This window comes from Physeter macrocephalus, chromosome 20 (genome assembly GCF_002837175.3).
Source record: "Physeter macrocephalus isolate SW-GA chromosome 20, ASM283717v5, whole genome shotgun sequence".
In the NCBI taxonomy this organism is placed as follows: domain Eukaryota; kingdom Metazoa; phylum Chordata; class Mammalia; order Artiodactyla; family Physeteridae; genus Physeter; species Physeter macrocephalus.
In genome coordinates this window covers 6,198,772-6,212,060 of record NC_041233.1, presented here as the reverse complement: position 1 = coordinate 6,212,060, position 13,289 = coordinate 6,198,772, and the positions used below count along the sequence as shown (strand labels likewise).

Below are 13,289 nucleotides of genomic sequence, written 5' to 3'. Positions count from 1 at the left end.
TCTGGAGCCTGTGCTCTGCAGCGGGAGAGGCCACAGCAGTGAGAGGCCCGCGTACCGCAAAAAAAAAAAAAAAAAAAAAGACTTTTGAGAAGTAAATACCTTATTTATGAAAAATGAACAAACATTACAGCTTTTGCCTTTTAATTACACTGATCTTGTAGAGTCATCAGTCTGAAGAAGAATTGTCATCCCAACCTGGTGATTTTTCAGAAGAAGCTGAGGATTCTCAGTGTTGCAGTATTAAACTTTTGGTTGAAGAAGAAGGTTATGAAGCAGATACTGAAAGCAATCCTGAGGATAGTGAAACCTGGGATGATGGTAAAATATCACTGAAGGACTTGTGATTGGATTTGAAGTCAGATTATTAATTTGCAAATGGTTCATAATAATATCACTTTAGAATTTTGTATTGCCTTACATTTAAAAAGTGCATTGCATCATCATTTCATTTGATCTTGACAACAAATTCTGGCATTCTTGTAAGCAGTTTAAAACAATGAGATATATTTTGTTATCACAAACATTGACCGAGTGCATAAGAATACAGGGTAGAGGAAGCCCCTGCTTTCATATATATTCTAGTGGAAAAGACAAACAATAAGTGTCAGAAATAAGCAGTATGAAGAAATAAAACAGGGTGATGTGATAGTGATTGGGTGGTCGGAGAAGGCCTCTCTGAAGATATGTTTACGTTGAGGCCTAAATACAAAAGACTTATCCAGCAAACATTGACAGGAAGAGCATTGCAGGCAGTTTGTTATAAAGATTAAATAATATAAGGAATACAGACATCTCTTTGTGGCCTCCAAGGATGCTGCAGCATAGATTTCTTCTTAGTTCACCACAGCCCAACTTGTTTAGGATGGAACGACATTGCATATGATCCTTTGTTTCCAGGCCTAAAACTTGGGTAGAATGGAAAATATGGATTGGTCAGAGCCAGGAGATTTCTGGGAAGGCTCCATCTTTTAGTCTGCTGATCCTGTGACTGTGCCAGTACTGTTAGTCTTCACTAAGTTTGCAGTAGTTTATCTTCCTCAAAGTCTATTTTCTCTTTCCCACTGAGTGAATGGGAATAATCACTGATGTCCTACTGAAAGGGCTTGATGGGCCCATAGCAGGTATTTTTTGTTTCTCTGTTTTTTGGTTTTTTACCATAAAGAGAGTGAAAAGAACAAAGGAACAGCCACAAATTGAAAGCCACACACATATATATTCATGTAGCTTACTTGATTCATTAAACAAACTACTTTAATATGTTTTTTCCAGTTTTATTGAGAAATAATTGACATACATCACTGTATAAGTTTAAGGTGGTTGGATTGACATATACTGTGAAATGATTACCTCAGTAGGTTTAGTTAGCATTCATCATCTCATATAGATACAATAAAAAGAAAAGAAATAAACATTTCTCCTTGTGATGAGAACTCTTAGAATCTACTCTCTTAACTTTCCTATATATCATACAGCAATGGTGACTGTAGTCACCATGTTGTCCATTATATCCCTAGTACTTATTTATCTTATAACTGGAAGTTTGTACCTTTTAACCATCTTCTTCCACTTCTCCCTCCCCGCCACCTCCTGAGCAGGTGCTTTTGAAAAAGTATTGGTTTAATAGTGTTAGTTTTTTTTGTTTGTTTTTTTGGCCGCACTGTGTGGCACGCGCGATCTTAGTTCCCTGACCAGGGATCTAACCTGCGCTCCCTGCAATGGAAGCACGAAGTCTTAACCGCTGGACTGCCAGGGAAGTCCCAACAGTGTTAGTTTTATCAGAGTACAGACATGATTTTATAATGATAGATTTCCTCCTTTTTGTAAGTTTGCTAAATAGATCTTAATTTAAAGAATTTTGGTCTAGGTAGAAATTTATACATTTCTCACCTATATGAACTTTTTAAAAGAGTACAGCAGTTTCTTTAAAGAGCATAACAGTTAAAATTTCCAAAATGTAATATTCATTGAAATTGAAATTCATTGAAAGTCTGTCTGTTTCTCACTTATGAAGAAGACAAAGTATAAAATTCATCCAACCAATAGCCAGACCTACTGTTTTCACAGAGATATGGGCAAACAAATGAACTACCCTGTGATTTAAGTATTTTGGCATCAGAAAGTTTGGGATAGTATTTTTTTCCAGTTGTGTCAAAGGGGTGTGTTAAATCTGTGTCACAGGTCTGTAAAAATTACAGTTGATAATATTCGTGGTTCTAGTGAAGATCAAAATTACTTTTAAGGCTACTCATTTATCTTCAAAATATCCATATGACTTGATTTTTCAGGATATTTATTGTAATCAAAAGTCAAGCAGTAGGAAAAGGTTTTGTGAGCATCTTATAAATAGCACTTTTGCCACTAGATCTCCTAAATAATGAACGAGAGATTTGAAATATTTTTTTCAATGTTTAGGGAATAAAAATAATCTTTTCTTTTCCCCCTTTTAGGGGTAGACTTAAAGCCTGAAGTAGAAAGTTTCAGTGCATCAAGCAGTCCAAATGACTTACCTGAAAACCTCACTCAAGGGGAAATAATTTATCCTGAGATTTGTATGCTGGAATTAAATTTGCTTTCTACTGGTAAAGCCAAACTTGATGTGCTTGCCCATGTATTTGAGAGTTTTTTGAAAATCATCAGGCAGAAAGAAAAGAATATTTTTCTACTCATGCAACAGGTAAAAGATGTATTTAGTTAAATGTGATGAATATTTACCGCACGCATGCCCCAGTTACTCATCTCTTTTTTTATATATAACCCAACTTGTCTGAAAATTGAGATGATTATTTACCTTTTATAATACCTTAATGTATGTTTTTAGTACAAGTGATATTCTAAAAATCTTCTATTTCCATAGTTCTCCAAAGTAGCATAAAAATTAATGTTGTCATTGGCTAACTAATAAGAATCCTAGCATGTTTCTGAGAATGGATAATATTTGAAAAATTGCATTTAGTTTTAATATATAGTCATTGTTTTGAAAACTCAGAAAACAAAACAGCATAAAAAACAAAATGAAAATTATGTATAATCCTACACATAGCATTCTCTCCACTTATTTTAAAATACCTAGAAATGTGTATACAGTAGACTATCAAGTAATTTATTATGATATTATAGTTGCTTCATGCTTTCATGAGGTAAGAAATTTAATTTCTTACGTTTTGTTTTTTAATCTTCAGGGAACTGTGAAAAATCTTTTAGGAGGGTTCTTGAGTATTTTAACACAGACTGATTCTGATTTTCAAGGTGCGTTGAAACTGTTTTAAACAATAGCTTTGAAATAATTTTGTTGCTATGTGAGATGAAGAGTTGACAATAATGGCTTCCATTGGCATAGTGCTGTGTGGTTTCAAAAGGAGCTTTATATGCATCATCTCTTTTGTTTCTCAGAACCATCCAATGCGGTAGGCATAGTATAAGTATCTTGAGTTTATAGAGAGGAAAATCTAAATTCCAAGGGACCGAAGTAGTTGTTCAGGGTCGTATACATAGAAGTGGCATTGCGAGGACTGTAACCCAGTCTAAACACTGTATTGCTGCTTTATCAGGTGTTGCTTGAGTGCCCGCTCTCTACTCTGTACTTTCACAGACATTTGACAAATTCATAATGAATACGTAATATGATTATATTATATACACTAGATAGAAACCTAGATTTTAGTTGGAGAAACCTAAATTGTAATTGGAGAATTAAGGCCGACATACACAAAATGTTAATTTGGGTTTGTCGCATATTTTCTCATGATCAAATTTAAGTTATGCATTTTGGGCATGCATACCTCACAAGTGATGCTATGCCTTTTCACAGTGCATCATATCTGGGGGTTCTTGATATCTGTATCTTATTACTGGTGATGTTGACTGATCACTTGGTTAAGGTGGTGTTTTGCCAGGTGTTTCCATTGTGAAGTTAGTATTTTCTCTTTATAATTAGTAAGTTTCTTATGGGGAGATAACTTAAGGCTATGTAAATATCCTTTTTTTCATCATACTTTAACCCACTCATTTTAGCATCCATTGATGATTCTTGACTGAAACAGTTAATATGGTGGTTTGCCAAATAGTAATTTTCTGTTTCCATCATTCCATCTTCATTTATTAATTGGGATTACACTGTAAGGAAAAGCCTTCCCTTCTTCCCCATCTACTTAGTGTATGGGTATATTTTTATTTATCGTGCTGGGCACTTAGTGGACTTTTTTGATCTGAAGACTTATTTCCAGCTTAGCTCTGAGAAATTCTATTCCATTATCTTTTCATAACAGCTTTACTGAGATATAACTTGTATACGTGAGATATATTTGTGATATAATTGAGATATATTAATATACTATACCATTCACCCATTTGAAGTATACAGTTTAGTGCTTTTTAGTAGGTTCAGAGTTGTGCATGTTAAAACAGTTTCATCGCCCCGAGGGAAATCCCATACCCTGTAGCAGTCACTCCCTCTTTCCCTTTCACCCTCCCCCACACACGTGCCCCAGCCCCTGGCAGTCACTAATCTATTTCCTGTCTTATAGATTTACCTATTCTAGATATTTCATGTAAATGGAATATGTGGTTTTTTGTGACTGGTTTCTTTCGCTTAGCATAATATTTTCATCCATGTTGTAGCATACATCAGTACTTCAGGTTTTTAAAAATCATTTTTTAATTTTATTTTGATTTAATGTAGATTGCTTTTTAATTTTTTTATTAATAAGCTTTATTTTTTACAACAGCTTTACCTTTACAGAGAGATTGAGCAGATAGTACAGAGAGTACCCAGATTAACCTTAGTATATTTGCTATAATTAATGAACCTATATTGTTATATTATTATTAACTAATGTCCGTAGTTTATTCAAATTGCCTTAGTGTGTACCTAATGTTCTTCTGTTTAAAGATCTTAGCCAGGATTCACATTGCATTTAGCTTTCATACCTCCTTAGGTTCCCTCTTGGCTGGGACAATTTCTTAGACTTTCCCTGTTTAATGACCTTGAGAGTTTTGAGGAGGACTGATCATGCTGTAGAATGTCTCCCTGCTGAATTTGTCTGATGTTTTCCTCACTGTGGTATCTCACTGTGGCTTTGATTTGCATTTCCGTAATGATTAGTGACATTGGTCATCTTTTCATGTACTTGTTAGCCATCTGTATATCTTCTTTGGAGACATGTCTATTCAAATCCTTCACCCTTTTTCAAAATCAGGGTGTTTCTTTTTTTGTTGTTGGGTATTAGGAGTTCTCTGTGTACTCTGTACACTCTTCAGTTCCTACTTTTCCCCTTGGTTAGGCAACTCGGCCAGTCTGCAGACTTTTACAGTTATCCCTGATAGCCCTGATGCTAACATCCCACCATACGTCTCAGCTTTTTCTTGGCAGAAGCCATTCAGTTTCTTTTGAGGAGAGTTTACAGGTTTGGGGCATAAAGGTAAAAGGTGACTTATCTGTGCTGTATACTCGGAATCAAGGAGAGAGGTGGATGTCACAGACAGACCTTTTATTGATCCCTGTGCTTGCAGCCCCGTTCTTACTTCCTCCCCAGATTTGGGACAGATCAGCCCTTCATTCCTCTGAGCCCCCTTGTAATTCAAAGAGATTCTACGCTGCAGCTTTCTCTTTTATCTATCTCTCCTTCCACCTTCAAGAAATATTTTTAAATCTCTCACTTGACCCGCTCCCAAAGCCCACTGCCTCCCCGCTTTTTTCCTGTTATGGGTTTTTTCCTTTTTGTTATTCTGAACTTTCAGTTCAGTGACTTTTCGGTGGTAGACAAAGATATGTATATGTATGTGTATATCTCTATTCCCCCATTCTGAAATGGAACCTGTTAGTTTTGAACTGGAAAAAAAAATCTAAGCACATACACTTTACATCGATCATGTTATTTTCCTACTCTAAAACCTTTAACTGATTGATGTTACTTACAGGGTAAAGTCCATGCTATTTTATAGTCTTGTTGCAAGTTTCTTTCTAGATATGTCTACCATTACGCTACTGTATCAGTTCACTGCTTCTACAAAACATGTTGCTGAAACATGACTTCTGTTCTCAGGTTTTATATCAGAATTATTTTGTCATGTCCAAAAGGGAGATAATATTTATTTTGTAGGACTTTTTTTTGGTTAGGATTGGCTGAGATAATGCATGCAAGTATACTTCGATCACTGTAATATACGCTACAAGTATTTATTTTACTCTAGACAGTTATATGAATTTGTGTATCACCAATTATATTTCATAGTAAACCCCATGATAGAATAAAGTGTTCAAACTAATCATTTGGGGCTTCCCTGGTGGCGCAGTGGTTGAGATTATGCCTGCCGATGCAGGGGACGCGGGTTCGTGCCCCGGTCCGGGAAGATCCCACATGCCGCGGAGCGGCTAGGCCCATGAGCCATGGCCGCTGAGCCTGCGCGTCCGGAGCCTGTGCTCCGCAACGGGAGAGGCCACAACAGTGAGAGGCCCGCGTACCGCAAAACAAACAAACAAACAAAACACTAATCATGTGTCATATTTTAGTGTTTTCGTAATTTTTAATACTTCCACTTTTACTTATGTCATCTAATTTTCTATTTAGAAAGTTATAGTCATAAATTAAACATTTTCAACATGAGAAGGTAGCAGACTATTTTATGGTACCTAACAGCTTATTTAAGAAATACTGTATTCATTTATGCTTTTTTTTTTTTTTTTTTTTGCGATACGCGGGCCTCTCACCGTCGTGGCCTCTCCTGTTGCGGAGCACAGGCTCCGGACGCGCAGGCTCAGCGGCCATGGCTCACGGGCCCAGCCGCTCCGCGGCATGTGGGATCTTCCCGGGCCGGGGCACGAACCCGCGTCCCCTGCATCGGCAGGCGTAATCTCAACCACTGCGCCACCAGGGAAGCCCTATGCTTCTTTAAATAATACCTTTATTTTACTTTGAGCTAACCAATCTTTAAGAAAAGTGGTTTTGTTGTTATTTGTCAGTTAGTTGGTTTGCATTTAATTATATTGTTATTTCTTCAACAGATTTTTGGATTATTAGAGTATTTATAATCCATTCAAGATGTGACAATAGTGTTTGATCTCTTTCAGTGAAATTGCTTATTCCGTCCTTTTAATTATTGTATATCGGCTTTAATTTTCCCCCTCTCTCTTTCTTTAATTTAGCATGCCAGAGAGTACTGGTGGATCTTCTGGTATCTTTGATGAGTTCAAGAACATGTTCGGAAGAGCTAACCCTTCTTTTGAGAATATTTCTGGAGAAATCTCCTTGTACAGTAAATATGCTATAATTTGCCATTTTTTCACTGATACCTAATAGAATATTTTTTTATTATTTAGAAATCACTAAGCTCCCTCTTTTGATGTGGTAATTATTATATAGTCAGCTCCATGTTATTGTGTGTGAAATTCTCGATTATTTTGTTTTTTACACAATTTTAACCATTTTGCTTCCATTTTGGCTAGCTAGACATATCATTGGGATCATAGTCCCTTTACCCCATTCCACCCCAAGTCTTTGTGCCTGAGAAATGCTAAATAATTTTAATTACTAAAGATAATTATAACTAATTATAAGCATTTTGAGAGTTACCCTGTTTTTTTAAGAAAATTATTATTCACTCTTCATTTATCTTCTATCACTTGTCCATTGGTGCAGCTTAGTGATTCTTAGACCGTTCTTTGCTGAGAAACCCATTTTTGTAATGAAATCTTGACTAGAAGCATAAGCAAATAAAACAGAAAACTTTGGAGCTACTTTCTTTGAAGCAAGGTTGGAGGATGTTCCTGAGCCCTGCCCACTTCACCACCCCACTTGAGCCTTGTAGACCCCGAGGGAGCTCTGTGGAACACGAGGTCAGAAAACACGAGTGTAATGGAGAACAGTATGGAGGTTCATACAGAGTGAAGTAGGTCAGAAAGAGAAAAACAAATACTGTTTGCTAACACATATATATGGAACCTAAAAAAAAAAATGCTTCTGAAGAACCTAGGGGCAGGACTGGAATAAAGACTCAGAACTACTAGAGAATGGACTTGAGGACACGGGGAGGGGGAAAGGTAAGCTGGGGCGAAGTGAGAGAGTGGCATCAAAGATTTCAAAGTAGCTATTATACCTATGTTCAATAAACTAAAGGAAAGTATGATTAAAGAAGGGAAAATGTTATTACAGTGTTGCATCAAATTGACAGTATCAATAAAGAGATATAAATTGTGACAAAGAGGCAAATGGAAATTCTGGAGTTTAAAAGTACAATAAATGAAATGACAGCTTAGCTAGAGGGACTCAACTGTAGATTTGAACTGGCAGAAGAAGGAATTAAAGAACTTAAAACCATGTCAATAGAGAATATGCAATCAGAAGAACAAAGAAAAAAAAGAATGAAGAAAATGAACAGAGCCTCTGAGAAATATGGGACATTATTAAGCACCAATATACATGTAACACAAGTAACAGAAGCAGAAGAGAGAAAGGAGCAGAAAAAATATTTGAAGAAATAATGGCTGAAAAATCTCTCATATTTATTGAAAAACAATAATCCAGGAAGCTAAATGAATCCCAAGTAGGATAAACACAAAAAGTTCTATAGACACATCATAATAAAAATGCTGAAAGCTGTGACCACCTAGAGGGGTGGAATAGGGAGTATGGGAGGGAGACGTAAGAGGGAGGAGATATGGGGATATATGTATATGTATAGCTGATTCACTTTGTTATAAAGCAGAAACTAACACACCATTGTAAAGCAATTATACTCCAATAAAGATGTTAAAAAAAAAAACACACTCGTGTAGACAATTGAGAACTGACTATATACTTACAGAATGTTTCTATTCTATTTTTCTGAGTTCATTTATCATTGTAATAATCAACATTAGATGTTATTTTATGCATGGGTAGGGCATTGTACTGAGTTATTCTTTTCTATTTTTTTACTTGTCTCCTTAGTCATTGCTTTTCCCTTTAATTAAATACTTGTTTCCTGTCATCTCTTCTGTACCTTCTCTGTTTGAGTTTAACCAAAAACTTGTAATTATAAATAAACCTAAAAACCTTATTTTAGTTTACCAAACAGAGATGGAAGAAATTTTATTTGATTAGGGAAAAAGCATGTAAAATAAGGTGGAAAGTAACGGAGCACTCAATTTTGTGAAGTCAGTCATGCTGTAAATGCCATTCAGAAATCTGAAGAATTGGTAAGGTCTCTGATTCTATCCCTCATTTAAAAATAATTGATAGAAGCAACTATAATGTACTTGGAAATAAACATCTTTCTTTGCTAGAAATGATTCCTGATATAATCACTGTATTTAATTGCTAGTACTTAAAACCAACTCATAACTTTTTAGGTTTTAACCACAAGAGATTATATATTTTAAGACTGAAACCTCTGTTTCATATTTTATCTTAACTACACACAAAAAATGAAAATTTTAATGATATAGTAGGTAGGAAGGTATTTAAATAGGAAGCTGATATGCATATATGTATGTTTGTGTTTTCATTTATAACCTGACTTTCAAGATTATTATGTACCTTGTAACGTGATTATAAAGTTTTGTGTGGTTTTCTTCTCCTCTAGGAAATTCTTCTTCTGGGTATTCTGAAAATTGTTGAAAGTGACATTACTATGAGTCCTTCACAGTATCTAACCTTCCCTTTGCTGCATACTCCAAATTTAAGCAATGGTGTTTCATCTTTTTCACAAAAGAGTCCTGCGATTCTAAACAGTAAGGCCATGGGGTTATTAAGAAGAGCACGAGTTTCGCGGAGCAAGAAGGAGGGTGACAGTGACAGTTTTCCCCAGCAGCTGCTTTCCTCTTGGCACGTAGCCCCCGTCCACTTGCCATTGCTAGGACAAAACTGCTGGCCACACCTGTCGGAAGGTTTCAGCGTTTCACTGTGGTTTAATGTGGAGCGCATTCACGAAGCTGAGAGTACCATAGAAAAAGGAAAGAAGACAAAGAAAAGAAACAAATCGTTAATTTTACTGGATAGTAATTTTGGTGGAACAGGTATGACAACAGCGTTATCGGTTTTGCACTAAGATATTTCCGACGGCGGTTTTATAGTAGTTGAGCACTGAGAATACAGCGATGCTCTGACTTAGTCTCAACATGTTCTTCACATGGAATGCCTCAGCAGGGGCGGACTCTGACTTACCGAAGCCTGAGTTGTCAGATAGCCCTGAAAACTCCATTTTCTTCTGTTCTTTTGCCTAGTGTGTATGGGGGCGGGGGGAGGGGGGCAGGTGGGCCACATCTGCAACTGCTGCGGGGCTCACCAGCCCCCTTTCTTGCCTCTTTCCTGGTCCCGTCACTGGCTTAGGGTGGCTCCTGGTGTTTGAAAAGGAAAGGATAGAACCCTGTAGCCACTTGTCCATCCTCTGCTACCTGTCTCACCTCCTGTTAGTCTACCTCCATTTCATCTCCTTTCTCTCTCGTAGTTCTAGCTCTCTTTCTTATGCTGTATCTTACCTCAGTGCCTCTCTCCTTGTTCCCGTCACAGAATGTTTAAATGCGTCAATCAACCTCCAGAGTGAGAATAAATTTCATTCCAGTTCTTTCTATAACTGCTCGAATTGCAATTATGCTACTAGGAAACTGCTAGGTAGAAAGAAGCTGTTCGTTAGAAAGCAGTTTATGGTGGTGGTAAGTAAAGCAGGTAGGCTAATTCTTAGGGTCCATGAATGAATGAAATGACTGAATGAGACAGGTGTTCAGGGGGTTTGATTATAGGGAGGTGCTGGCCTCAATAGCTGCTCATTCCACAAGGTTTACACACGCCAGTAGAGCCTCTGCTTCAGGACACTAGGCCTTCCCCAGTATCTGGTTTCCAGGGAGGTCTTCTACCGCTGACCTGTAGAGGGAACGGAAAACCTTAACGACACTGTCGAGATTGAAGGGTGGGAAATGTCACCTGATATCCACAGTTGGAGCTCTGAATCTACTTTTCCACAGATGTTATTTCCAAGTTATTAGCAGAACACACTTAGGTACTTTTATGGGTTAGCCTAGGAAGCTGAACTTTTAAGAAATCTTAGCAGATAATTTAATGTTTTAGGTAGTTATAGTGTTTTCTTTTGTGAATTGAATTTTGCCACCTACGAATTGATAGCTCTGAATGACATACATGTGATGTTATTGATGATGGTGCTGTCTAATGTACATGGAGAGCTTTCTGGATTGTGTCACTTTGCTCTTGCTATATACATTTTTAATCTTCACAACATTTCAGTAAGGTGAGTGCTCATACTGTCTGTATTTGTAGATGAAGTTAAGCAGCATGACCAGTTTCTGTGGCTGGTAAGTGCTAGAAATGGATTTAAACCCACCTATGTTTAATTCCAGAGCTTAAAACCAACCAGGGATCAAACCCGCACCCACCCCCTGCATTGGAAGGCAAAGTCTTAACCACTGGACTGCCAGGGAAGTCCCTGGCAGTGGTTATACCCGTAGAAAATTGACAACTAATATATGTGCAATCTGATAACTGGCAGTGTTTATCTTCTCTAAAAGTCTGAGCCTTGGGGCATGCATTTTATATTTTGGTACATCTTAATGTAGCTTTACATGAAGTCATGAATCATGGTATTAGGTCGCATGGCTGAGGATTGAGCTCATCATACATACTCAGGCAGTGCTAGGTTTTAAGTGGTGAGAAAGAGAAGTCAGGATGATAACCAGATGGCTCAAAGCCTATAGCATTTACCTTCACTTGCCTTGGAGAGAGGTGTTAGAGTTTCAGAATCACTCAGCAATTACATTCAGAGATCATGCATCACGGAGTCTAAACAAGGAATATATTCAAACACCACAATTTTTCTAAAAGGAATTTTAATATCAATTTTTCATTAAAAAGCATCCTATTATTATTATTATTATAGAGATTTTTGGTGGTGCAAGGCATGTGACAATGGTGTGTGCTCCCTGCGCTGGGGCCCCAATGTCACCGTGGCCCAGTCCAGTCTGTAAAAGAATCATGGCACAGTGACACCACAGTGGTCTCTTCATTCCTGCAATTAGCCCTAGGTTATCATGTATTTTAAAACATTTAACAACTTCTGTTGTGCTCAATTACTGTTTTCACTCTTCATGCTTGTTTTTTGGAGTTAACATCTAAACTTTGGAAATGTTGTTTGGAAATAAATGTTGTTTATTTACCTGGAATGTTCAGACATTCCAGGTAAATAATTTACTACAAATGAACAACCATGCTTTGTAATCTTTTAGATTCACTTTTCCACTCATTTTTTTATCAGTTGCTTAACTGATCATTCTAACATCTTTTTCTCATAGAGCACAACAGACCGGAAGGTGCAGAGTACGTGAGTCCTGGTGAAAGGCTCATAGAGGAAGGCTGTATTCATATGATCTCATTGGGATCCAAAGCGCTGATGATCCAAGTGTGGGCTGATCCCCACAGTGGCACTTTTATCTTTCGGTAATGATTATCCTCAACCCGTCATGAATAGCGCATGTATTTAAATAATTTATGTAAGCGACATTAATGTGAAATCTGCTAATAAAGATCATTACAGCAAAATAGAAAATTCTTTAAAAAAAGAAGATAGGGCTTCCCTGGTGGCGCAGTGGTTGAGAGTCCCCCTGCCGATGCAGGGGAACCGGGTTCGCGCCCCGGTCTGGGAGGATCCCACATGCTGCGGAGCGGCTGGGCCCGTGAGCCATGGACGCTGAGCCTGCGCGTCCGGAGCCTGTGCTCCGCAACGGGAGAGGCCACAACAGTGAGAGGCCCGCGTACCGCAAACAAACAAACAAACAAACAAACAAAAAAACAAATAAAAAAAGAAGATACATTCTAACAGTTATTAATACAGCCTTTGTAACAATATATTATTCTATCTAAAAATCTATAATTAAACTCTGAAGTACATTATGTTAATTCTCAGTTGTATCTTAGACCAAATACTTACTGAAGTCTTATCTATGAAAGTATTCCATCAGAGTGAAGTGATCTTATGACGTTGTTATCAGACAGCAGTTTTTCATGCAGATTATATATTTAAGAGCCACTATCTAATAAGCTTAGGTTCTCCTTGCTGTCTTGTCCTTTTTTTCGTACCTCCTTTGTTAACTAGTATAGATACAAGTCTTTTATTTGTATTGGGTGAGTATGACTAGTATGATACTATCTGTATAAAACTTTAAATGAAACATGTTGCTTAGGGATCTATGTAAATGTAATAAAGGTTACTTGGTACATTATATAAATTATATCTTAATTCTCTTAGTAATCCCTCGAAGTAGGTTAGACCAACAATACATCCTTGTTTTAGGCATTTAGATATTTATG

The 13,289-nt window shown here is 37.2% G+C and overlaps 1 protein-coding gene across 1 annotated transcript in view; it reads left to right on the top strand.

Annotated features, from left to right (window-relative positions):
• Positions 1-13,289, top strand: part of LYST (lysosomal trafficking regulator) — a 166,695-nt gene that overhangs the window by 39,315 nt on the left and 114,091 nt on the right. The window contains exons 7-12 of the mRNA XM_055080822.1: positions 162-318; positions 2,448-2,674; positions 3,180-3,246; positions 7,142-7,251; positions 9,559-9,991; positions 12,275-12,419. Coding sequence (XP_054936797.1) covers positions 162-318; positions 2,448-2,674; positions 3,180-3,246; positions 7,142-7,251; positions 9,559-9,991; positions 12,275-12,419 — 1,139 coding nt within the window. The remainder of the gene's footprint in view (positions 1-161; positions 319-2,447; positions 2,675-3,179; positions 3,247-7,141; positions 7,252-9,558; positions 9,992-12,274; positions 12,420-13,289) is intronic.